The sequence below is a fragment of the Hippocampus comes genome, unplaced genomic scaffold (genome assembly GCF_001891065.2).
Source record: "Hippocampus comes isolate QL1 unplaced genomic scaffold, H_comes_QL1_v1.1 scaffold9, whole genome shotgun sequence".
NCBI classification, from domain to species: Eukaryota; Metazoa; Chordata; class Actinopteri; order Syngnathiformes; family Syngnathidae; genus Hippocampus; species Hippocampus comes.
In genome coordinates, this window is record NW_017805275.1 from 1763162 (window position 1) to 1790855 (window position 27694).

At 41.1% G+C, this 27694-nt stretch overlaps 2 protein-coding genes and 1 long non-coding RNA gene across 4 annotated transcripts; 1 reads left to right on the plus strand and 2 right to left on the minus strand.

The window, feature by feature from the left end:
• Positions 1-291: 291 nt before the first annotated feature.
• gsr (glutathione reductase) lies at positions 292-13381 on the minus strand. The gene is made up of 12 exons (XM_019869925.1): positions 13112-13381; positions 11698-11724; positions 11502-11590; positions 10661-10730; positions 10398-10545; positions 10182-10236; positions 9999-10098; positions 8660-8896; positions 5684-5795; positions 3275-3406; positions 3071-3204; positions 292-1230 (listed from the first exon to the last, which is right to left on the minus strand). The coding sequence occupies exons 1-12, from the start codon at positions 13358-13360 to the stop codon at positions 1081-1083; spliced, it is 1503 nt and encodes a 500-aa protein (XP_019725484.1). The 5' UTR covers positions 13361-13381; the 3' UTR covers positions 292-1080.
• On the minus strand, positions 7994-8648 carry LOC109515862 (uncharacterized). The gene is made up of 2 exons (XR_002168270.1): positions 8387-8648; positions 7994-8180 (listed from the first exon to the last, which is right to left on the minus strand). It is a non-coding gene; the product is annotated as an uncharacterized LOC109515862 (long non-coding RNA).
• A 725-nt stretch (positions 13382-14106) lies between the features above and the next one.
• znf518b (zinc finger protein 518B) lies at positions 14107-21657 on the plus strand. Of its 2 annotated transcripts, none has more exons than XM_019869924.1 (3): positions 14107-14246; positions 14600-16663; positions 18516-21657. In XM_019869924.1, the coding sequence occupies exons 2-3, from the start codon at positions 14684-14686 to the stop codon at positions 18873-18875; spliced, it is 2340 nt and encodes a 779-aa protein (XP_019725483.1). In that variant the 5' UTR covers positions 14107-14246; positions 14600-14683; the 3' UTR covers positions 18876-21657. The 2 variants fall into 2 exon arrangements, with proteins under 2 accessions (XP_019725483.1, XP_019725482.1); XM_019869923.1 differs by having other exon boundaries at positions 14600-14829; positions 16682-21657.
• Positions 21658-27694: the final 6037 nt, after the last annotated feature.

The following is a 27694-nucleotide window of genomic DNA, read 5'->3' on the forward strand; positions in this document are numbered from 1 at the left end:
TTCATCGTGTTCGGTTCATTTTTATATTTCAGAAAACATTCATTGTTTGATAGATCATTTCTTTACTTATCCAAACTAACAAATGTGTGGGATATTTGGCTTTCAGGTGAAATTTTAGGAAGGACCGAAAATACATTAACTTATTCTGGTAAATTTAGTTGGACCTTAAAAAAAAACAACAAAAAAAATGTTCAATGCATGCTCAACCATTCAGTTTTTCATTTTGTTCTCCAAAATGGATCCCGAGTGTCCATAATCAGCTCTGCAATGCAATGAAAAAGACCACACCCGAACAGTCTCACTTATCTTATTTATTTAGAAAAAAGGTAAATATTTTATTATCGACTTTAGAAATTTAAAAATCCAATCTTTTCCAGCAGATACCGATCAGTTGAAAGTCACATGACCCCCCCTGCCCCCCTGATTTTTGATCAGATTGGGACAACCCGAACGTTTTTATAACAATTATTGTACTTGGTTGTACAACCGCATAGCTCAACTTGAGACTGCAGTTTCCACACCCCTGGTTTAGGTGTGACAGTAGTTCTGGTTTATTTATCCTATGTCAACACATGTAAACTTAAACACAATGGACCAGGGAGTCGAAGTTTAGATGGTTGCTACAACACATGTTGTTTTGAAACATTCAATAAAACCAGGAGAATCCCCAAAACACATATGAACAAAGAATGAATGTTTATTTATTCTTTCCAACAGTACAGTTGATGTGTCATGACTTGTACGTAATTGGTACTAGATGGGTTCCTTTGCGGGGAGCAGTGTTTTGACAAATGACTCACTTCGGATCAAACATAAAATAAGGTCGAGGTCTTTGGCCTTCCCATGCAATCACGCCATCCATGACTGAAAATAGAGTCCATTGTAATTACCACTCAATCATTAAGACCCACAGTACAATTTGAGAAAGCTACAACTCGGTCTTGGTAAAAGGCAGAAAAAAAAGAATGTGCACAACAAGGGCCATTTAAATGAGTAAAAATGAGTGTCGTTTTATGAAGCAATTCATCAGATGGACTTTCTTGTGGAACGAACGTGTATTTGAGCCCCAGCTTTGTCCCGTTAACGCATGGTGACAAGCTCCTCAGCAGAGGTCGGGTGAATGGCAACAGTCTTATCAAAATCTGCTTTGGTCGCGCCAAGCTTGACAGCCACAGCGAAACCCTGCAGCATCTCATCACAGCCCAGACCCTGCATGTGCAGACCAACAATCTGGGGGAGAAAACGGAGAACATTAGCCTGTTTAACACCTACACTAACCTGGCAATTTCACTCAAAACATTATGCAATTGGCTATTGGCACGCGTTGCTGAAATACAGCTAGGTCTTTTGAAGGTTTGGAAAACTGCGTTATTCCACAGTGTTGACATGACTTGCCCAAAATAACCATTTTCTTTAGCATTAGCAAGCTATTGTTAAAATTAAATGCCAATGAAGTCAGTCCGAATCGTGGCTAGTACGTGTACCTGTAGTCACAAAGTGCATAAAAGCTAAACAGGCGATTATTCCGTTAATTTCTTCCACACTGTTGTTAATAACAACTGTGGTGGGGGACATTTTTCAGAAAATATGAAAAATTGAACCTAAGACTGATTTTATAATTCATTTCATTTCAGGGATGGAATGAAATGATCTGTTTAACAAACAAAGTAGCCGAGTTTAGCAGAGGTGGCCAGCATCCTGAGGAGGTGTTGAACTCTTTCAATGCCAGCCGTTTAAAACAAACAAACAAACACAAAAAACAAAAACCTTGAGTGCCAGCCAATTCAGAGCATTCTGATTGATCTTTCAGGGCTTACTGATTAATGTTTTTTATGACTATGTAAACATATAATGAAATGAAACATTAGGCTCCCTTCTTTCATTACCAAAATGAGCTTGTTTCTACCTTATTCCATTTTTTTAGTCATCAGAAGTAAAACATGGTTCGTTTCACCAAAACCACCTATTCTGTTAAAAAAAAAAAAGCAGAAAACAAGCTTTTTGTGAAAAACTATATTTTATACACAACACGGAGTTTGATGCTAATAATTTTTGCATGCGTGTGTGGATGTACATTACACCACCGCTTCTACTTTATTTGCGTGTCAAAAAACATGAAATTGTCAATTAGAAACTGCATTTTGTATTTCTTGGGTAGTTTGTGTGATACTAAAATTGATATGATGAGCTGAAACTTTTGTAGATGATGGATATGCAAAGAACACAGAAATCAGGAAGGGGGCAAATACAGGGTGTTCCAAAAGTCTTGGGCACATTTTGACATTGAATATCTCGGAAACTATTAAGGATATAAAAACGCATCTGGTAAATTCAGAAAGCTTGTAATCTCAATTTTTACATGGAATGTTCAAAGATGTTCAATGTCAGCACCATTGGTCACACGACACACATCAAGCCGATCGTCAAATTCTTGCCAAACGCGTCCCAGCATCGCATTGTCAATGGTTGCAACAGCTTCTGTTATTCGTGCCTTCATCTTAAAGTATAAGCACCCATCCGTTATGACTTTATCATGCCATCTCACGATGGATTCCTCTCTGGTGGCTCCTTTCCGAATTTTCTGCGAAATGCACGTTGAACAACAGTCCATGATTCAGTTTTTGCAAATTCAAGCACACAAAACGCCTTTTCTGGTTGAGTGAACGCCATTAATGGGTCTGAAAATACATTTTAAAAATCCATAGCCTTACGAAAAACTTCATGTAATTAGCTTTAAAATGGCACGACTTTTATCTTACTACCATTCATAGTTCAGGAGATATGGGGACTTCAAATGTGCCCAAGACTTTTGGAACACCCTGTACTATTTCACAGTACTGTACCCTCCGTTATTTGCTGAAGAACTCACCTTTGCACTTGTTTTGTGCTTAGGACAAAGCCTTGTCTTAAATAAAAATATTGCTTTGGCACCATGGTGTCAAAAAACAATGTTGAAGTGAGGGGAGGGGCTTGATTTAGTCAGACTATAGTCCTGCCTAATCTAGACAAGTAGTGCTTTTCCACCCAAAATCATTTGAATTTGAGACTTTCTGAACCAGGTCACTCCTACCTTCTCCTCCTTGCCCACACACACCATCTTCATGATGCAAGAAGTCTTGCGGGTGGTGATGGCGTGATACAGTGGCGTGAAGGAGGTCTTGTAGATCTTCACGTTCTCTTTGCCTTTGCTTATTATTGCCTCCTCTGTGAGGGGGCGGGGGGGTCGGGTGCGTGACCAGTGGATGTGGCACTGCAGAAGGCCTTTCCAACTCACCTTCTGTGAGGCCCACTGTGCCAATGGGTGGGTGGCTGAACACCACCGTGGGAATGTTGGAATAGTCCAACTTGGAATCCTTCTTGCCCTCAAACAGTCTGTGCGCCAGCTTCCTGCCAGCAGCGATGGCAACTGAAAAGAAACAAAAACGTACAGTTGACTGCACAATACATTTTTTTTCCCATGCATTTTTTACAGTATGCTTTTTGCCCTTACTGAAATTAACCTACTTGACAAACAGAACAGCTTTTGTAACCATCACAACTAGGGGTGGGGTTAGAGGATGACTACTAAAGAAAAAAAAAAAACAAAACAAGTATGACCTGTGAGGCGCATGGAGGCCCCTATCAAGACAGTATAAGCATTAATTGTATTTTTGCTTGTGGAGTAGGTTTGGGCGATGATGGAAAAAACCAATCATGATTATTTTGATCAATATTGAAATCATGATTAATAAATGGTATTATTATCCACTGATAGTATGATTTTCTTTTTACAGGCATTTTCGATCCCCTGTGTCATTCATGTTTTTTTAGGGCTTGACTCTTCCTAGTCCTTGTTCTTCATGGGCAATAATTGGAAATGTATTTATTTTACTTAAGTTTTTATAGAGGTCTGTGTCAGGGAATTCACCCGAACATCTTGAACTTTGAATGAAAATACTCGACTCAACTCAGGAACGGATTGTCTTTTGCTGATCAGCAACTGGGGTGAAGTTCCTTGAAGGCAACACAAGTCGTGTTTCCTCTCAGATCGAAACCCCACCTTCGCACCCCCGCTGACCACTTTTTATTCACAGGATATGCAAAATACAAGTATCATATCAGAAAAACATTCCTCCTCATTTGCATGTCGCACTTCTCAGTCCAACCCACCAACATGACCCTCAGTGGACACCTGGAGGCCAAAACATCTTCCGGTGCAAACAATGGATACCTTGTTAATACGATGGGTAGATTTCACATGAATTAAGACACTGTAACAAACAGGAGGACATCTGGTCATGCTGCCCTCCCGAAGTTGGACCTTCCTGCCTGTCTTATCAGTTAATGAGGCCCTAGCTTCCTTCAGCTCAAGTTGTCCCTTTTTTCTGTGTGCTCCACTGTGTACAAATTGTGAGAATACTGTATAGCATTCGAGGTCAACCAATCATACACTGAAATGAAACTTTGAAACATGATAATATTAAGTTTGTCTTTCTCCATCAGTCTGCTGTGAAAGTGTCTGATTCATTGTGGATTTTCCATTTTTATGTTTTCATTAAATTGATCATTGATATAATACTTGCAACCAGAGTTGTGGTTATTTCTATCGAAGTGATTGTCCGGGTCAAGGTTATTTTCAAGATCAAATGTCTTGTGTTCAACATATTGGAATGTTTATTTCTTCATTGAGCAAGATTGATATATTTTAATGTTGTTTATAATTCGTCATTAATAGATTTTTTTTATGAGATTTTTTTTGTTGAGTTTTACAGTTAATTCGAGATGGGGTGACAATTCACATCTTAAAACACCTGACGGAGGGTAGAATGACACGTCACACGCTTGCCGGAAGCAACAAAGGGTGCCGGAATTTGCTGAGACATTGTTAATAATAATAACCACTTCTGTTCGATTAGAATGTTTTTCTGATCATGAAAAGCCAGGTTTGCAATCACGATTATTTTAAGTCCTATTGTGCAGGCCGCATTTCATCACCAAGGCGCCAAAATTTATCTTGTCAAATATTGTGCAGATCTGCGTATGTGGCACATCGCCAAACAAGACCAAAAAAAATAAAATAAATTGTGTATATATAAATCTGTTTTTCAAAGTTATTTTAAAACGTCTGTTTGCCAACTCAGAGAAGCAAACACACCGTATACATAACAGACTTTTTTTTCCCACCAACTGACAGGTAAATGGGAACTAAATAAATAAATGCATTTTAAATATCTGTTCAGTTACAGAACATTATACGATACACTTAAGTCAAGTACAACTGTATTGTCAAATGCGCTGTATGTGCAACATACAGCACAGATGCAGCAAGTATAAATGATTATAATGGTCCTATATATACGACAACATGGCGGCAAAGTACTATGGTTCTATGAGACAGGGTTATGTCCTGTCTAAAAGAAGCTCCTCGCCTTACTTGAACATAGTTCCTTGGCACCAAGATGCCACCAAAGCAATATCCTTTAATATTAAACAGGGCTTTGGCCTGAGCACCAAAACAAGGAATAGTTGAAAATTTCAACCAAAAAAAATGGAGGATTCCAAGACGATTTTGTAAGTAGACAAATGCAAATAAATACACTTCACTTGCCACTGACAGAGAGGTTCAGGTAAGCAGTGTAATTATTGTTCACTCCACTTCTTTAACAATGTCATTACATAATGTACATACACGTCACGTTCTTACCAGGCGTGAGAAGAGCTCTGCCGCAAACATCTCCGACGGCGTAGATTCCCGGTCGACTGGTGTTTTGGTATTCATCCACCACGATGTGGCCATGTTCATCTGTGTCTACACCCTGACAACACACACACACACACATACACACACACACACACACACACAGACACACACACACACACACACACACACACACACACACACACACACACACCAAACTGTAAGAAAGGACTTGTTTTCAACAGACGTTCCCTTAAATTCAGCTGTGCAAATAATAATGACAGCAGAATGAATAGTCAGTCAGGCCTTTTGGAACGATATTGCCCGAGGGGTATTAATTTAAAATTGTTTATTTTTGTGACTGTAGTTTGCAGTTTTAGTCATCAATTACACACTGTTCTGCATTCACGGTAAACAGTACCTGTACTATTCTTTCTGTTAATGAACAATCCAACAGCGGAATGCTACCTTTGTTAATGAACCACTAATAGAGGTGTGCACCGAGTAAACAGGCATTCAGCTGCCATTTTAATTAATCCACTATCACACCAGATTTTCCTGTTAAAATAGTGCAAGCCTTTCCCATTCACACTGTGTGAACAACATGCACCAAATTAAAATTCCCTAGAAATAAAAAGGGTGAAAGCTGAGAGATAATCAAAAAAACAAAGTAATGAATTTGAGCACCGGAACACTGATTTAATATATCACAGATAGTCATTTTCTAGATGCCCTGCACCTTCCCAGTCAGTCAGCATGATAGGGGACGACATCAGAGCAATGTGATTGGTTACTTTCTAAGTGCAGTGACGTTTCCAGCCATTATGCCAACTTCCTTGACCTCGCAAAATAAGTCCAAAAGTTTGGGAGGGAAAAATACTGTACGGGCAAAGGAATAATTATTATGTAGTATTACAGAAAAAAGCAATTTCAAAACAGAATGGTAGAGTAACAAGATTTTTTTAGGTACCTTATTTTCCGCACGAAAAGACGCACTGGATTATGAGACGCACCTTCAAAGAATGGCTATTTTGTAAAAAATTTTCATATATTAGACGCTTCGCACTAAAAGGTGCAATCTACAATGCGTCAGCTAGATGGTGCTACGCTCCTTCCATTGAACTCGAGAGGCGTCCGTTCAACTTGAAAGGCGTTCATGACCGCCTCTAAAAAATGTAAATTAACTATTACTGTACTTAAATGAAACTACAAAAATTGAAAATAATGCATCAAAACAGAAAATCAAGCGAGGAAATCACAAAATAAATTGTATATCCCCCTACAGAATTTATTTTGTGATTTCCTCGCTTGATTTTCTTCGTGGTTTCATTGAAGTAAGAATTAATTTACGTTTTTCGTAGGCGGCCATGAACGCCTCTCGAGTGGAACGGAAGAAAGCACGGAGACAGACAAAGACATACAGTTCCTGTACTTGCTGAGACTGTGAAAACCATTAATAAAGTCTGCGTTTAAAAAAATAATAAAACCACAACCACAGCTCTCATTTTTTTCAACAAACTCAGGTGTGTCTTTGTCCATCTCCGTCCCTTCTTTTCTTCCGGTCAACTCAAGAGGCGTTCATGACCGCCTCCGAAAAACCTATTGGCATTTCCTTTATCGTAGCTCCAAGAGTACAAACAGATAAGATAAAATAAGAAAACCTTTAATAGTCTCACAATGGAGAAATTCCCACTTCACAGCCGCAAAGTTATGAGAGGAAGAAGTAGAAGAACAAAATAAATAGGAGCTGCTGTAAAGGCAGCCACTCTCGCTGCGCCATCTAGAAGTCAAAATAACACAACAAGATGTCAGTCGTAGTAAATTATTCCTTTGTTGTGTATTCACAAATGATGAAATCACAAGATAAATTCTGTAGGGGGGGGCAATAGAATTTATTTTGTTATATCCTCGCTTGCTTTTCAGTTTTGATGTATTATTTTCAAATTTTGTAGTTTCATTGAAGTAATCGTTAGTTTACGTTTTGCGGTGGCGGTCTTGAACGCCTCTCGAGTCGAACGGAAGAAAGCACGGAGATAGACAAAGACGTACCTGTATTTGTTGAGACTGTTTTAAAAAATTAACACCACAGAGCTCTCCTTTTTTCGGAGCTGCAACGCAAACTTATTTAATAAAGCAGCGACACAGTTCACTGAACCAACAGCAAGTTATAACATTGGAAGCATGTCTCCAGGAAGGATCCATCTTGGAGTCGTATTACCTTAATGACCATACAAAAGACGCACCGGATTTTAAGGCGCTCGGTGAGCTTTTAAGAAAATTGAAGACTTTTTGGTGCGCCCAATAGTGCAGAAAATACGGTAATGTGTTTATGAAATTTTGTGGAACCACTGAAGTTTAATGCCCTCATACATTTCTACAGTGCCCTACACTTCTGTCAACGTAGTTTTTAAAATGTTCTTTTTTTTTTTAAGATACTAGTGGTTATTTTTACACTTTGATGACAGCTGAGGATGTTACATTGTTCCTTGAAATATAAGATAACCTTTATTAGTCCCACACTGGGGAAATTTGCATTCTACAGCAGCAAGATGGGGGGAGCTAAAGTGTTTCATTTGCACAAAATAAATGTTTCAGAAGAACTGTACACAGTTCAATATAAGTGCAATATAAATAAAGCATTAGCAATATATTTGAAGAAAATAATAAATAATAAATAGCAATAGCATAGAAAACACAGCGTAAGGTGACTGGTTTTATGATAGCTACAGTTTGACTCTGGAAAAGATTAGATTTCAATTATGTCCAATGGAAAGAAATTAGGTTGACCAGAAGAACAGATTGTGTTTAACCTCAAAGGTTTCAGTGAATTATGTCTTTGACATTCAGTAACATGCATCATCTTATTTAAAATAACTCCATCTTTTTACCTCCCATGTGGATAACACACAACAAACCATCTTAAATGCAATTGGGCAACTGGAATGAAAGCGACCAAGACAATTGACATTGAGTAGCACATACCATCTCGCCAATATTTAGTCCAGAGATGTTGGGCTTCCTGCCGATTGCCCACAGAACACAGTCCACTTCTGAAATAGTGCTGATCTTGCCAGTGTCATTAGTGACAAACGTCACCTCCAGCCCCGTGTCGGTTTTGCGCACCGATGTCACCCGAGCGTTCTTCTGCAAATCCACGCCAGAGTTCTGTAGCTCTTTGGTGCAGTTTATGCTGATAAAGCTGTCAAAGTTCCTCAAAACCTACAAAACAAGTAAATATTAAGAATGTCTATAGTGCCTTGACTTAGGTGTTGAATGTGTTATTTGACCATGCTCATAAGTCAGAACACATGTATCTAGACTCATTTTTCTCCAATGACATGAGTGGAAATTCCATTACACAATTCTGTTCCAGCCCCACAAAAACGCACCAGTGATAATCTGTGTTTTTAGTAAGAAAAATAACAATTGCAGCAGTGCCACCGTTGGTACGCAAATGAATCACTGCCCAAGGACAGTTCAGTTGCATTTAACTTTGTCGTCCCATACATTTGGATTTAATCGTTAAAATTTGGGGGCTGACTTCCCCTTTAAGAACTGTTTGTTTTTTAACTTATTTAGCGAGACTGTCCATGTAGCTTTTACATGCACTACATTTTAATTTGGAGTGACGCTGATGGTTTAGTAAATTTGTTAGCATGTTCTTTGTGCTATAGTTGTCTAAATAACTCTTAATATGTTACGTGAACATACCAGGCACATTCACAGTTCGTTGTTTAAGCGTCATGTAACTTTAGCATATCGTATACTTATTCAGCCTGTTGTCCTCTAGTTTTATTTTTATTTTAAATTGCCTTTCAAGATGACATGTATGTTTTTGGTGTTGGATTTTATCAAATAAACTTCCCCAAAAATGTGACTTATACTCTAGTGCGACTTATATATGTTTTTTCCTTCTTAATTATGCATTTTTTGTCTGGTGCGATTTATAATCCGGAGCGACGTGTAATCCGAGAAATATGGTACTTTATTTCTTTGAAATTGACATTTTAATTTGTCGTAGATGGCAAATGTTTTTCATGAACTGTAATGTATCAACTTCTCTGATTAACATTTTTTGTCCACAGTCTCGGATAATTTAGTTTTACTGTATTTTTTTCCCCCCTGTCATATTTCAACTCAATTCCTGTAAACCTTGGAGTGTTGGTCATGACAGTGGTACTTGGAGAGCGACAAATTTTTTTTTTTTTTGCCTTGAAAAATTCAGAAGTCAGGTCACTCATAAATTGAGATGCCACTTTGTACTCTAATAAGCAAACCTGCACAACTCAAAAGTGCATTTAATTTCCACTCATCTTCTTACCTCACCCTGCCGTATGATTAGGGAGGTTTTCGAGCCCAGGTTCGTGAGGATGCCCGCCATCTCCACAGCAATGTAACCGGCACCCACGACAACACTACGCCTGTTGACCAAGTAAAATTGCTCATTTCTGTAGACATTTCTTTTCGCATAGCATCAAAAATAAGTGCAGAATTAAATGCTTACTTTGGAAGGCTTTCAAGCTCAAAAAAGCCATCACTGGTGATTCCCAGACTTGCTCCTGCATTTATCAAAGAGCAAATTATACCCACAGTTGAGCTTGAGCTAGTCTTATGATAATGAGCCATCCATCTATCCATCCATCAAGCAGAGCAAAACAGGTCACTCATGCACCAAGCTGATTACAGATTAAAGTCCATGTTGCATTTTAGAGGGTCCCACCTGGAATCTCAGCATCAGTCAGCACAGAAGGCTGCCCCCCAGTGGCGATGAGGATGTGAGGCGCTGTGTACTTCCTGCCATTGACCTCTAATGTTGGCTCTGGATCACTAGTGAACCTGGCACGACCTTCAATGGTTTGGATTTTAGCCTATCCAAGATGAAACGTGACATTTATTATTACCGGTAGTTGAGAGATTTTTTTTTTTTTAATTTGGATAACCCTCTGGAGGGTTTGCACACTTCGTAAACTGATTTGTAATTACCTTATCAAGATTGTTGCGATAAATTTGATTCAGGCGTCTGATGTAAGCATCCCTTTTTGTTTTCAATGTTCTGAAAACACAGAGGGTGATAATATATCAAGCATTTAAAATTCTATTTGGACTCCTTCACAGTTCAATTATTATTATTTTTTTGTCTCCACTTTCAAAACAATACTTAGGTTACCCAATACAGAGGAAGAACTTTTTTTTTTTTGCAAGAATTATCAATACAAGGTATTTAATTCAATATTTCATATGCAGAATAAGAATTAATTAGTAAAAATTATAAATCTCCATCAATTTCAGGTTGGGGGCGGGGGGTGTACCATGTTGGGCAATATTACCCTCTGCCGGTGATTGAAATTAATGTCAACTATTGGCACAAACATGTGACCAAACCCACAAAACAGGTTAGCAGCATTGCTGAGTGTGCTGCAGGTTGTAGACATGGTTTGAACCTGAACTTGCTAAAATAGTGTTCAAAGTACTATCTCATCAACCCCCAGCATACATAGGGAGTTTGTTAAGGTTCCAGGTTTGGTCACATGACATTTACAATGTTCGTGCATATTCTATACTTGTGCTTAACGTTACTTTCCTTACAAAGCTTTGCTTTTAGAAACACACAATATGAAATCAGTCCAGCCTCTGTGATATGCAAGCCATCCCAATGAACGTTGTTTTGAACACACCTCCCTGAAGCCTGCCTTTCATTAGTACAACCCTGACAAAGCTTAGTGACGCAACAAGAGCGACAATGCATGCTGCTATGACTTTGCATTTCCTCCATTCATAACCGTAACAAGTTTCCCAACAAAATGGCAACACAGAAATCACTTACTCCCAACTGAAATTAACTTTTTCAACATTGAAGCCGTAATCAGCGTGGTCGTGAAGAAATTCTGCATGCACCGCCGCATTCCACATCACCTGGGAAGGAGAAGGAAAGAGCCTTAAGATTTAAGTTGAATTTGACTTTACAGTTTTGAGCAGAGATAATAGTGGTGTTTCTACAAGTAGAGAAAAAAAAGGCTTACCTTCTTTGGGACACAGCCAACGTTGACCTGAAAAAAAATGAAGAGTACATAGTCTCTGTTAAATTTGACAATAGCACAAGTGTAAAATATATATTATTTTAAATATGGTAATAATGTACAATGTCTGTTTGCATTAGACCAAAAACATTACAGGTTTTGTACCAAAACTGTAAACATGCTTCTTTATAGTTACAAATCTGTGTTCATGTTTTTATGATATTATTCAGTTTAGTTTTTTAAAATACATTTTTGGAACACGGCAGAAGTCACACAAGAGCAAAATTTCCTCTTCATAACTTCGCTTGTCATAAGCCACGATATTAGGTACACATGCAGAACCTAATATTTCCAAACACCTATTTCTCAAGGCTAACATATTGAGAAATTAAAGACACTTCTCTTCAGTAACTAACTGAATTTTACAGTGTATAATTTTCCTCATAGGATTAATAAAGTGACTAAATTGTGTTTGGTTTTGTGGCCGCTAAATTTGGAAAACACAAACATATATGTGCCTCATTCTTAATAATTAAGACCATAAAATACTTTACTTCAATAATTCAACTAAAATAGTGAAAGGTATGTATAATAGTGTACAACATTCTACTTTATTGAGATAACCTGTATAGAATAGAAGTTTGGGAACCCTTACTACTGTGTATAAGATAAGATGATTCTTTATTGATTGCCAGAGTGGAAATTGAAGCATTCTAGCACAAGAGTAGGAATTTTCAAAATGTGGCATGTGAACTCCCTTTACTGGTACAGTACTTGAAATAATCATTGTTGAATTGCTTATGTATACTTCAGTTTTAATTCCGCAGTACAATTTGATTTCATTCTTTAAGAGCTCTTTGTACAACGCACAATTCAGTGCCTTAAAATAATAGGAATATATTTTTTTTTTAGGAATTAATTAACACTTAGGCCAACAATGATACTGTTTTTAATCTTGGTCATGACAGTGGTACAATATTGCTAAACTCTGTATTTAAAAAAAATAGTGGAAGGGTGTACAATTTTGGAGAACCAAAGAGGATAAAACAGCACAGCAGAATGTTACAAAATACAAAATATATACAAAAAATACACCAAAAAAATTACACTGTACTAAGACTTTCTGTAGAAAATATTTCAGATTTTTTTAATGTGTGTGTGTGTATATATGGTGAATGGTAAAATCACTTTGTTCGTTTTGGAGAACAGGGACTCGAATGTAAATGTTTTTAACAATTGAAATTAGAACATTTGAAAAACAACACAGTCGACCCATACTTCACTCCTGTCTATCAGTCAGAACTCGGTGTTTATCTCATATATACTTAACGGTCGACCAGGGAAGCTTCCGGAGGCTTCGCGTCCACGCTGGTGACTGTCACGCGTGGCATGTCAGGTGTTTGCAGTTGTTACTCACGCAGGTACCTCCAAGTTTATGACTCTCGATCACGGCTGCGTTTGCGCCGAGCTCCGCCGCCCTCCGAGCCCCCGCCAGACCTCCGGAACCTCCGCCGACCACCAGGAAGTCGAACCGGGTCACCTCGCTTGTGGATGCTGTCATTTTGCGACGGAACACACCGAAAGACGAGAAAAGTCTGGTGACGGACGAGGAGATGATGGAAAGGAAAGGGGGTTGAGTGCCAGTTAGGCGGGTTATTATCGCCATAACCAGGAAGCTGGGTGTGCGACAAACGAGGGAGTGGGAGGGTCAAGTCAAAGCCAGTGGCTGCTGTGTCATTATGAAATACAACAATGGTGTGTAAATCCCAGAAGTTCCCTACAATGGTCACGGCGAGGCTCCCTTAACAACAAGTGAAAACACGAGTGGGGAAACTTGAAATGTTCAAGTCTCCAATGCGCTTTAATGCATAAACGTGAAGTTATGACTGTCTTTACAAACAGCTTATTTCTATCATTCGAGCGTCATTTTGTGTGAAAAGAGATAATTACTAACTAGTCACTCTAAATAATGAGTCAATGTGTCAGCTGTGTTTGAAAATACAGTAGAGTACGTGTGTTGCTGATTTAATCGTCTTCCGGTTGAGAAATGGTTGCAACCAATCAGATCGTTTACGTGACTTTTTTGAAACGTCGTGAATATCTAGCGTAAGTATGAAGACACGATACGCAAGGTTTACGTGCATTTCCGAAAGCAAAACACCGATGCTAGTTAACGCACGACTGTCGCATCCTAGCTCCAGCAATAACAAAATTCCGGTTTTGACTTTCAAAGTTAAATGCATCTTTACTCATATCATAAAACACTTTCATGTCGCATATCACCAAAGATCTTACTCCCTTTATTATGTGAAGTTGTATTTTTAGTAATGGAGAAATAGATACACGTACGCGCTCAAGCGCGTTTCATTTAAAGCACGTTTTATTTCTTATTTTGAAGGTATTTGAACGTTTCCGGAATAATTTTAGCACGCCAGCTCACGCAAAGCAAATAGGTGACTGACTCGCTCACATAAGAATCTTTTTTGTTCACATCCAGCTCAAAACAATGATCACTATTTTCCGCTAACGTGTTTACAAAACACTGCACAAAGGTACGTAAACAGCATGTACACACCTCGCGAACAAACCGTTAGACTACAGGGGTGTGTTTTCTCCAGCCCCTTTTGCATCGCAACCTTGCTGTTTGGGCCTTTCCTGTGGATTCAGAATAAACGACTCTCGCTAGCCCCGGACAAAATTTAAAGATACAGCTTATATTACATTGCATAAAATCGTTCACCATGTTTAGGCGTGATGGCTCGTGTTTACAGATGTTTGTACTTGCTCTGGAATCTAGACATCTCAAATAACTAATGTCGGGGGGAAGGGCTCTGGAGGGACTGCTCTGTCGTCAAAAACCTTCGTTAACAACGTGTTACACTTTCTAATACCACTCTCTATACAGTGGCACCAGAAAGCGGAGACATGTGGACGCTGGTGTGAAGCTGCGGAAGTGGGGGGAGCTGCTACTGCCAGGTGACCAGTCATTATGAAGCCTGTCAAGTGTCAGAGCTTTCCTTCCAGCATGAACACCAGACAACCACATGGTTACTTGGTTCGTACGCCAAAATTTCTTGACACTATGCATTGTGGCAAGTGTGGATTTGCTACGTCGGATGTGGACTTATTCAAAAGGCACATGCTTGACCACACTGGGTCCAAACTGTTCTGTATTTACTGCCAAAAATCCGTATTGAACAAGGCAGAGCTAAACTCTCACCTGGAGGAACACATCAAGTCGACTCTCTCATGCCCGCACTGTGGACAGCGCTACATGCGGAAGATGAACCTTTTAAAACACATTGAGTACGTGCATAGTAAAAACATTAGTCAAGCACTCAAAAAGGTTGGTGGAAGCAAAGATCCCCTGGTCTCCAATGCCTTACCAAGTGTACAGAGTGCAGTGCACTCAATGCGACCACCAGTTCAAGTAAATGTGCCAGCCCTCAGCACACCCAGTGTCAGTCTTGTTAAAGACGGGCAGCAAGGTAGAACGATGAACACGATGCTTCCTATTTCTTCAAAAGTTGTTCCAGATAGTGTTGTTCATCACAACAGGGCATTAACAGTGTCACTCCCAGAGGAAATAAGTATACCTGCTGGGTGCTTAGTTGAGCTCGTGGAAGTAAAAACCGTCAATGGGTCAAAGGAGCTAAAGCTGAGGCTGGTGTCACAACAAGAAAACGAGGCCGGAATGAAAGACACAAGAACAACAGTACAACAAAATCTCACAGCGGGCAAGACTTTAGCGTGCAAATTAAACCCCCCAAATGCAGTAAAGTCACCAAATATGGGAATGTGCGTGGTGAACAGAAAGCTGTTGGAAACAAAGATGGCGGCTCAGCAATGCTCTGCTGTTAAACCTGTCAGCGCGTCTAAAAGCCTGATGTCAAATCAAGCAAGCAAAGTGAAACTCACACTGAAAAGGACGTCACAGGAAGTCATTAACTTAGACAGTCCGACCAAGGTTTCCAAAACTGTCTGCAATCCTGTGCGAGAAAGGAATGAAATTGTATCGACGTGGAGCGAACTTGTCCATGATCGAGCGAAAGCAAACAACGTTCTTTTGACCCGTGAGACAAGAATGCTGACCTCTCACCTGCAGTCGGTAATAATGGGCTCATCTGCATATCAACAAATAACGGATCAAAGTCTCAAAAGTATTCCAGATCAGTGCAAGAGTATTCACCCCTCAAAGGCAGACAAAGCAGGACGTTCTGTCCTCGACAGACTCACCACTGTTAAATCTGAACCTGGCATGGATTACCTCAAGGATAACACTGGCTCCAAAGTCAAGGATACACCTAAAGTCATGAACACTCCAGCAGGTGTCAACCAACAAGGTCACAAACCCACTTCCTTGAATGTTACTTCAGGTGCAGCTGTCCGAGTGACGCCTTCAAAGGTCAATCTTTGCCAGGAGAGCGATACTCCTCATTTGTCTTTTCCCAGTACTGCCACAGGGCAGAGGACGGTCCATGCATCCCCATCGCTCAAAATGCCCACGGTGCCTTGCCGCTCCAAGTCAGACATTCCAGTTTGGCCTCAGGTTGCCCGCCCAAGCAAGGAGACGTCTGAGAGAGACACACCAAAGCCTGAAGGCTTCCCAGTCATCTCCTCCGTGTTTTCCCTGAGCGAACAACAAGGAAACACTGAGGGCGCCATGCAGCCACTGGTCATGGCACTGCGGGGCATTGTGATGGACAAAAGCAGCACAACTGAGAAGGTGACGCCAAATGTAAACCGGATGTGCGGATCCGTGAAAGAAGAAAGCAAAATCGAACTTATTCAGCAACAGCCATCCAACACGGTGGCGAATGTGGACAAGGATGATGTCATGGTGGAGAAAACCAGATCGACGCAGACGGACAATTGCAGCCACGACCCAGCCTTGAAATCCGAAAATGCCGAGCCTGTTTCTGCCAACGTGTCAGACGTGTCTGCATTTGATGTAAATCGTCAGTATGACATTGGACTTATTCAAAAGGCACATGCTTGACCACACTGGGTCCAAACTGTTCTGTATTTACTGCCAAAAATCCGTATTGAACAAGGCAGAGCTAAACTCTCACCTGGAGGAACACATCAAGTCGACTCTCTCATGCCCGCACTGTGGACAGCGCTACATGCGGAAGATGAACCTTTTAAAACACATTGAGTACGTGCATAGTAAAAACATTAGTCAAGCACTCAAAAAGGTTGGTGGAAGCAAAGATCCCCTGGTCTCCAATGCCTTACCAAGTGTACAGAGTGCAGTGCACTCAATGCGACCACCAGTTCAAGTAAATGTGCCAGCCCTCAGCACACCCAGTGTCAGTCTTGTTAAAGACGGGCAGCAAGGTAGAACGATGAACACGATGCTTCCTATTTCTTCAAAAGTTGTTCCAGATAGTGTTGTTCATCACAACAGGGCATTAACAGTGTCACTCCCAGAGGAAATAAGTATACCTGCTGGGTGCTTAGTTGAGCTCGTGGAAGTAAAAACCGTCAATGGGTCAAAGGAGCTAAAGCTGAGGCTGGTGTCACAACAAGAAAACGAGGCCGGAATGAAAGACACAAGAACAACAGTACAACAAAATCTCACAGCGGGCAAGACTTTAGCGTGCAAATTAAACCCCCCAAATGCAGTAAAGTCACCAAATATGGGAATGTGCGTGGTGAACAGAAAGCTGTTGGAAACAAAGATGGCGGCTCAGCAATGCTCTGCTGTTAAACCTGTCAGCGCGTCTAAAAGCCTGATGTCAAATCAAGCAAGCAAAGTGAAACTCACACTGAAAAGGACGTCACAGGAAGTCATTAACTTAGACAGTCCGACCAAGGTTTCCAAAACTGTCTGCAATCCTGTGCGAGAAAGGAATGAAATTGTATCGACGTGGAGCGAACTTGTCCATGATCGAGCGAAAGCAAACAACGTTCTTTTGACCCGTGAGACAAGAATGCTGACCTCTCACCTGCAGTCGGTAATAATGGGCTCATCTGCATATCAACAAATAACGGATCAAAGTCTCAAAAGTATTCCAGATCAGTGCAAGAGTATTCACCCCTCAAAGGCAGACAAAGCAGGACGTTCTGTCCTCGACAGACTCACCACTGTTAAATCTGAACCTGGCATGGATTACCTCAAGGATAACACTGGCTCCAAAGTCAAGGATACACCTAAAGTCATGAACACTCCAGCAGGTGTCAACCAACAAGGTCACAAACCCACTTCCTTGAATGTTACTTCAGGTGCAGCTGTCCGAGTGACGCCTTCAAAGGTCAATCTTTGCCAGGAGAGCGATACTCCTCATTTGTCTTTTCCCAGTACTGCCACAGGGCAGAGGACGGTCCATGCATCCCCATCGCTCAAAATGCCCACGGTGCCTTGCCGCTCCAAGTCAGATATTCCAGTTTGGCCTCAGGTTGCCCGCCCAAGCAAGGAGACGTCTGAGAGAGACACACCAAAGCCTGAAGGCTTCCCAGTCATCTCCTCCGTGTTTTCCCTGAGCGAACAACAAGGAAACACTGAGGGCGCCATGCAGCCACTGGTCATGGCACTGCGGGGCATTGTGATGGACAAAAGCAGCACAACTGAGAAGGTGACGCCAAATGTAAACCGGATGTGCGGATCCGTGAAAGAAGAAAGCAAAATCGAACTTATTCAGCAACAGCCATCCAACACGGTGGCGAATGTGGACAAGGATGATGTCATGGTGGAGAAAACCAGATCGACGCAGACGGACAATTGCAGCCACGACCCAGCCTTGAAATCCGAAAATGCCGAGCCTGTTTCTGCCAACGTGTCAGATGTGTCTGCATTTGATGTAAATCGTCAGTATGACATCTCCAAATTTTTGACTGTCTCGTTGACAAGAGTGGACGAACGCGGCATGTGTATGAACAGCGAGAAGGGACCCAAACCCCCAGCTCGTCAATGTGACACTCCGATACCTGTCCGTGACGCCGGACGGTTGATGCCACTCAAGGTGGAGCAGCTGGTGACGTGGCCGTGCCCAAACCAACCCGTGGTGGTGCTCAATCACCCGAAGCCACGGGTCCCAATACAAGAACCGGTCAATGCTGTCGCAAACACTGGAATCCCCGAAAAGGCCCCAAAGTGCCAAATTTTAAAGATGAGACTTTGCAAAGTGATAGGGCAGAAATATGAGGTTACAGGCTGCACTGTCAGGTTCTTCCAATGAGGTGTTCACAACATTCACTTTAGATAAGTCTTCACTTCCATTGGTCAGAATTTGTGATATTAGAAAAAGGGACCAAATAAAATTATTTTCCCACGATTAATGTGATGTCTAACCTGTTCTAGAGTTTTTAGTCACAGCCGAGTCTCAAGGGAGATTTTAAAAAGACTGAATTTTGCAGGATCCCAATTTACAAAACTACAACTAGATTCTTTCGCCATATTTCACCACAACGCAATCCTTTCCAATTCTCAGTTTTGTCTTCGCCGGTGTTTCCCCTCTATCCATGCTGTTCACGTGATTGGTTACTAAAGAGTTTCTTTTTTGCGATTTTGTTGGAGCTTATCTGTTGGTTGGTGGTTGCGTCACATCACTGCAAAGACTGAGAAACATTTGATCACATCAAACACATTTGATATTCTAAAGCAGCCAAGTCTTGTGCTGTTAGACGTGATTTCAATAATGTCAGGAAAAGTCTGAGAACAGCTGAAATTTATTGGGGGTTTATCCCAGGTACTTTAAATGGTGGCAGATGTGTGCTGACTCACATTAACATGAATTAGAAAGTGATTGGAACACATCCACAGGTATAAGAGGGTGTGCAAACTTGTGCAACCTCATCTCAATTGATTGTTTTTACTCTCCTCTAAAAGCTGTCAAGTATGTTTTCAATGGAGTTGTACAGGTTGCTGTGCACATTAATGGTAGACAAAAGCTTTGAAATGATTTACCTTGATCCCGTTGCTGCATCGCCAAAAACTTGTGGTATTTCAACAGGGGTGTGTAAACTTTTTATATCCACTGTTTACATGGGAACTGTACATTTGTCATTTGTGCAAAGTGTTGCGATGAAGATTTTCACTTGATATTTTATAATAGAAAATGACAAAACAACTCCACATTTTTGTTTCCTTGACTGCTGAATGATTTTTCTTCACAGTCTGCTTACATGTTTCTGTTTGGAAAGCACGAACAAAGCTACAACAGAGTTTGTAACTGGCAACAATGAGAAGTACAGACAGTACTCTGAATCTTTTCTAGTAGCAAATATATCATAATTGTAACATTTGTTTGGGATGAATGAATGATGCGCAACATCGGGAAAGTAATACATTCTGACGGACATCCACGTGCCAGTGACTTTTTTTTGTTTTTGTTTTTTGTAGTTTTCACTACGGTTTGGAACGATCCAGATCCTTGCTCAATCTACAAAAATCGATTTCCATACTTCTTTATTATTTATTGATTTTTATCCATAGAGTGTTAAGAATTGTCAACCCTCCAGATCGAGACTTTGCAATTGACCTATGCCACTAGTAAACAAAAGAAAGAAATGAATGTCTGTTTTTGTCTATGGTGTACCAGTCCCAATTTGAGAGAGACTGCCACAGCATGTCATGTACAAACAGTTCTAAGAAAGATCCTTCCAGAGTTGTTGTTGTTTTTTAAATGCAGAAAGAACCATGGTTTACGTATATCAATAAAAACTGTTATACAGCACATCTGATGCATTTTGAGCTATATCATGAACAATAATGCTGCAAGCACAAATGATTCAGCAGGCCCATCTCTCACCTGACTAATGATTTAAGGGAAAGATTTAAATGTAGCTTCACACTAATGGAACCTAAACTTTTTTATCATGTTGTTTTTGGGACGCTTTTCTTCTGTACAGTTTCAAAGTTGTTAAATTTACCGTGTCGATGTCAACAATCTACTTCCCCGTCTGACACTCTACTTTCCCATCTGGGTCGCGAATAACATGTTGATATCAACACTGTGAATACACTTATAAAATACATAAGCATGATTATACTTAGCAAAGCTGATCGTTCGTGCGTGCGTGCGTGCGTGCGTGTGTGTGTGCGCACGCGCGTGCGTGCTAAACCTAAAACATTATTACTTCTCTCACATGTAATGACAGGCTTAACCACCTATTACCTCAAACACATAAAACATAACTGAGATACATGCTTCATGGGCAAAACTCCTTTGAAATGAATCATTTGTTTCTGAATACATGAGCAAGATTGGAGATATGTAAATGATTAAATGTTACCATAACCAACCATACCATTACATTCCTCACACTTGTATTGATAAGCACAACCCTTTGTAATATTCAAAACACACGAAACATATTTGTGAGAATATGGTCATGGGCTAACCCTCTAAACATGAGAAAAGCTGCTTCTGGATACATATGTTGGCAAAATGATGATCTCTAGTGTCTAATTCTGAAATTATCATTCTAATCTGTCTACTGTGGTTCTCTCCATTTCCCTCTAGTGGTTCAACATAAAATGTCTGGTTCCCTCGACAGGTGAAACTGTTGTGCCTTATTTTGAAAAAGTCTAAATCAAGTACTGTAGAGCTCTCATTACTGGTTAAACCTAATCTAGAAGGGCCTAAATCAAGGATGGTGAACTCTCATGTTTGAACTTTTAGAATTGCAAATTTTCTTGCCAATTATAAGTGTTCGTTTTACACTCCAGAGTTCTTTCCTCTTGCGTTATGTCACCACTCCAGTTGTCACCTTTATGTCTGTTATATCAGTTTGTTTCATTTTTTTTCTTATATTGAGGTTTTGAAAGCCTTGTCTTCAAAAATTACATTATTTGTGAATGTTAGTGTAAATACTAAATAAACATTTCTTATTTTGGTGATACTTTTTTTTGAAAAGGATGCACCACCGGCTTTGTTTTTATAATGAACATTTCAAGTTAGATTTCTTGACCAAGAACAGCACTGATAGATGTGTAGGCGGGAGGAGAATATTAGGAATGCTGTTCTGGAAAGCATTTATTAATATGTGTGTCCTGGATGTCTATTTAATGCAATGCCAATGTCTTGATTTTGTTGACTAAGAAGTGACCACGCTTAAAAATCATTTCAGCTTTCAGTTGATCTACGTGTGTGTGTGTGTGTGTGTGTGTGTGTGTGCGTGTGTGTGTGTGTGTGTGTGTGTTGTGTGTGTGTGTGTGTGTGTGTGTGTGTGCGTGTGTGCGTGCGTGTGCGTGTGTGCGCGCGCGCGTGCTTTCAATTAACATATCCTAATTTTCTTTTTATTTATACAGTATAGGCACTGACTTGGCAACAGTGTTAGGGACACCTTCCGATATAAGTCAAAACAATCTGCCCCATTATCTAGATTTGTACCAATAGGGGTCATCCTTGGCCCATGAGCCACCGATCTTCATAGTTCAATGGAAATTGAAGATTCTGCTTTATTTTGTATGACGATGTCCGACAGGTGTTAATTTAACAATACTGTATACCGGTTGTCGTTTCCAGGTGTGCCTAATAAAAGTGCCCATTAAGTGTCATTAAAGAAAAAAGACAACTTCAAATTCTCCTGATTACTTTTGTCCTTGCAGGAAAAATGTTCTTAAGCACTGTAACAGTGTTGTGACAAAACTGCCAAGCTGTCATGACTGAAAAAAGAAGAAAAAGAAAAGTTGAACCGTTTTTCAAAGTGTTTTCATAATTTTGAATTTTTGTTGCTCATTGTTCCCTATCGTATTTGTTTTTACTTCTTGTTTTTATATTACTCTCTTGTATTAAAACGGTGACCATGATGATCACAAGCAGAGTTTTAGGTTGTCGTGGAGTTTTTGAATGTAAAACAAAAATTAGCAAATGAAATAAAAGACATGAGACACCACTGATGCAACATGCGCAGTTGCCATAGTGCTTGAGATCAGTTTGGATCTTCTCATGACTCGAGATGGATCCTGCAGTAAAGCCATCTCGTTCAAACTGTTTTTGCCGGAAAAAAACCTCATGAAAATATTGGATTTTACACTGCGAATGAAATTTCAGTGTATGTCATGACCCAGCTTATTAGCAATATGGAGTATTAAATGCAATATAGTAATAACTTCAGCTATAACCAGAATAGCTCTGTACTTGTAATTTCTCAAGAACGCTGTGATGACTTCTCACCAGCAGACGGTGCTGAAGCTACAGTGTATTGCAACGGGCGCCTACTGCCGGAAGACAGCTGGGATAGGCTCCAACACGCCTGCGAACCTCATGAGGATCAGCGGATTCGAAAATGAATGGATGGATGGACGTTATGCAGCCCTAAATTAAATGTAGTTCTAATTAAGAATTCAGTAACTGGCACGCGAGTGATTTAGTATGAATATATTTGTATTGACTGTATCTGTGAGTGAAGGCAAATGTTTTACATTTGAAAAAAAATCTTGCGGCACACCATTAAATAGAAATCTTAAAAAAAAAGTGGACACACACAGGCTAATTATCTGTCTTCTGCCATATAGTGGAAGAACATTTTAGTGTTCGGCCTGTCACTCACTCTACTGGCATAGATGTATGAACAAAATTCTTTTCGGCCCAATTAAGTAAAATTGGTTAATATCCAAGCACAGTGGTTGGCAAACACTGTTGAGGGACAATCCCTTGCTTGTTTACAGCAACTTTAGCTGGAAGAGTCATGATTCTTAAGTTTTGCTCTTTCAACAGTCATGGCTTTGGATCAACGCTCTGAATTGCTCCCAGCCAATCCCTGCAACACTCTGCAAACAGATTGCAGTGATTAACGTCCAAGAGAGGGAACATATTTAAAAGCAACATTAGAAATGAGGTTGCAGACGACCTCTGCCACCTCCCTCACCCACCACGTACTCTCTCTCAAGGCACATCTAATGCAAGAGAGTAAAAAGGAGATCTGAGGGTGAGTCTGTTCACAATACATGCTTCCTTCTCTCCTGGATAATTGTAATCTCCTGCGGTGTGACACAGTCAACAGATGGCCCCGGAGACCCGCTGGAGCATCATGTTCAGTCAGCATGACGCTTCTCTCACATCCACACTGCTTTCATTCTCGCAGCACAGTGTGCAGACAAGCTCTTGTTTTCACTCTCCTTCAGTCTAATTATATTCAACATAGCTTTTTCTGTGGCAGAGCCTTATGGAACAAACAAGTGATATGAATAGAACACCAGTAAGCTTACAATATAGTCTTGAGATAGTAAATGAGATACATGTATATCCATTCATTTTCTATCGCGCTTGTCCTCATTAGTCTCGGTGCGCTTAGAGCCTATCTCAGTGGAGTGGGCGAGAAGCGGGGTACACCATGGAGTGGTCACAGGCCAATTACAGGGCACATGTGGAGATACAAGCATTCACACTCACACTTATGAGCAAATAAGTAACCTATTTATCTCTCCATTTTCCGCCGCTTATCCGGGGTCGGGTCGCGGGGGCAGCAGCTTTAGAAGAGAAACCCAGAATTCCCTCTCCCCAGCCACTTCTTTCAGCTCTTCCCGGCGGATCCTGAGGCGTTCCCAGGAGAGGAGCTTTTTAACCACATCGGTGACTTCAACCACAGAGACAGGAGAGCCCACCTCAGAGTCCTCAGACTCTGGTTCCTCCAAGGAAGGCGTGTTGGTGGAGTTGAGGAGGTCTTCGAAGTACTCTGCCCACCAACTCACAACGTCCCGAGACTAGGTCAGCAGCGCCCCATCCCCACTGTACACAGTGTTATTGGTGCACTGCTTTCCCCTCCTGAGACGCCGGATGGTGGACCAGAATTTCCTCGAAGCCGTCCGGAAGTCGGCTTCCATGGCCTCACCGAATTCTTCCCACGCCCGAGTTTTTGCCTCGGCGACCACCGAAGCTGCGTTCCGCGTAGCCAGGCGATAACCATCAGCTGCCTCTGGGGGCCCGATAGGACTCCTTCTTCAGCTAGACGGCATCCCTTACTGCTGGTGTCCACCAGCAGATACGGGGGTTGCCGCCACGACAGACACCAACCAGCTTACAGCCACAACTCAGATTAGCCGCCTCAACAATAGAGGCACGGAACATGGTCCACTCGCACTCAATGTCCCCCGCCACCCCTGGGACATGAGAAAAGCTCTGCCAGAGGTGGGAGTTGAAACTCCTTCTGACAGGGGATTCCGCCAGACGCTCCCAACAAACCCTCACAATACGTTTGGGTCTGCCAGGTCGGACCGGCATCTTCCCCACCATCGGAGCTTGCTCACCACCAGGTGGTGATCAGTTGACAGCGCCGTCCCTCTCTTTACCCGAGCGTCCAAAACATGCGGCCGCAAATCCGATGATCCAACCACAAAGTCAATCATCGAACTGCGGCCAAGGGTGTCCTGGTGCCAAGTGCACATATGGACACCCTTATGTTTGAACAAGGTGTTCGTTATGGACAATCCGTGACAAGCACAGAAGTCCAATAACAAAACACCACTCGAGTTCTGATCGGGGGGGCCGTTCCTCCCAAGCACGCCCTTCCAGGTCTCAGTGTCACTGACCACGTGAGTGTTGAAGTCCCCCAGCAGAACAAGGGAGTCCCCAGCAGGAGTACACTCCAGCACACCCTCCAAGGACTCCAAAAAGGGTGGGTACGCTGAGCTGCTGTTAGGTGGATATGCACAAACAACAGTCAGGACCCGTCCCCCCCACCGGAAGGCAAAGGGAGGCAACCCTCTCGTCTACCGTTGTGAACCCCAATGAACAGGCACTGAGCCGGCGGGCAATGAGTACTGTATTCCCACACCTTCTCTACGCCTCTCACCATGGGCAACTCCAGAGTGGAAGAGAGTCCAACCCCACTTGAGAGAACTGGTACCAGAACCCAGGCTGTGTGTGGAGGCAAGTCCGACTATATCCAGTCGTAACTTCTCGACCTCGCACACCTGCTCGGGCTCCTTCCCTGCAAGAGAAGAGACATTTCACGTCCCTAGAGCAAGCTTCTGTAGCCGTGGATCGGACCGACATGGTCCCCGCCTTTGGCTGCCGCCCAGCTCACACTGCACCCGACCCCTTTGGCCCCTCCCATGGGTGGTGAGCCCATGAGAAGGGGGACCCACGTTGCCTCCTCGGGCCGAGCCCAGCCGGGCCCCATGGGTGTAGGCACGGCCACCACGCGCTCGCAAACGAGCCCCACCTCCAGGTCTGGCTCCAGAGGGGGGCCCCGATGACCCGCGTCCGGGCAAGGGAAACTGAGATCCATTAATTTTATTCGTCATGAGGGGTCTTTGAGCCGTGCTTTGTCTGGTCCCTCACCCAGGACCTGTTTGCCATGGGTGACCCTGCCAGAGGCATAAAGCCCCAGACAACATAGCTCCTTGGATCATTGGGACACACAAACCCCTCCACCACGGTAAGGTGACGACTCACGGAGGGGAAGTAACCTATTTATTTTAAGTGAAATGAAGAAAGAACGACTGTCATTATAAAAAATAAAATTAAAATGACATATTTATTTTATTTATGAATTTTCAAAAAGGTTGTTTGATTTCTAATTTAAAAAAATTCATTTCCAATCAGGTATTGGCAAAATCAATTCAGTGCGGCTGTCATTATCTTCTAAAGTGTCAGCATATAGAGCAACATGTATCAAAAATTCTGTACATATATTGTCATGGCTGTTACACGCATGTTCCTTAATGTGGGGTGGTGTGCCTGGTAGGGTGGTGTGCAATGCCAGTGAGTCTGTGTGAGTTTCTGGGTGAGAGCTGTGACCCACATCAGCTCCCGCTTAAGTGTGCTCATTGCATTTGTGTTCTGCTGGCGAATTACACTGGTCAACACATTTTTTCAATGTTTTTTTTTTTTTTTAACCAGAGATAAAAGTGAACTTTTGAAGATAAGATTTTTTTTCTAATTCTAAATCTGCCCTCTTTTTTTCTCTAGTAGCTCAGGTTTTCACAACAACAATAATAATACTCGTCATAATAATAATAATAATAATATGTACTACGGTAATATATTTTATTAGATGAAAGGTGAGTTTCAACAACAGGTGGATTTTTTTTCTGGAACGCCTTTGCTCCAAATTCTAATGCACGGTAAAATTTGTGTTGCGCAAGCTTTTAAAGGTTAAACTTAATAACCAAAAATTTTAATACAGCATCTCAAAAATCTGATGTGATAGAAAAAAAGTAAGGATATTTTTTTTAAACCAGCGTCAAAAATATAGATTAACAGCCACATAAAGCCATCTCGAGTGGCTTGAGAAGTGGCTGGAAAGTACCTTAACAACTCTGGCTCTCCTTTCCCATATTTGAGATCAACAGTCAGTATACTGTAAAAAAACATCAAAATGATCAGTTAAATAAATCACAGGGAAGCTCACAATGAATTGCACTTTCTCGGGGGAATTCTGTACTGTACTATAATGTAAAAATAATAAATATGAAACAATTCTTTGTCCTACATCAGGGGTGTCAAAGTCAAATGGACGGAGGGCCAGATGAAAAATTTTGCTGCAAGCCGAGGGCCGGACTGATTGAATGTTCATTGAAAATTTTAAAAATAACCAAATATAGTTTATTGAACCAAATTTAATTGACTGAAAACCTAACAAATACATTCCAATATGGTCAGATAAATAAAGCAACATTTTCTTATGGCTATGTCAGTAAACTTTAATTTTCAACAGGCACAAAAAAATTACCTTTGTATAAAAATACCCATAACATGAATGAAAGAAGCCGGTATTATTCAAGGCACTATCAATTGTCCATATTTTCTCTTTTAGCAAAAGTAGGCTAAAATTACTTCAAAGAAAAACAAATAATAGGACAATAATTTTCGATCATTTACTCGAATACAATATTTTTAAAACATAATTGGATTGAAATACAATAAAATAAAGTGCAAAAATGTATAAACCAAAAACAACACTTTCTTCAAGAAGTAACAAGCAGCGAAAGCAAATATACTTTAATTGTTAAACTTGAACTGAGCAAAAACTCTTCATATGTGATTGCACAGTATATTATAAGTAATATTCACTTCTTTGAGGCTGAGGCTGATACTCGGTGGTGTCT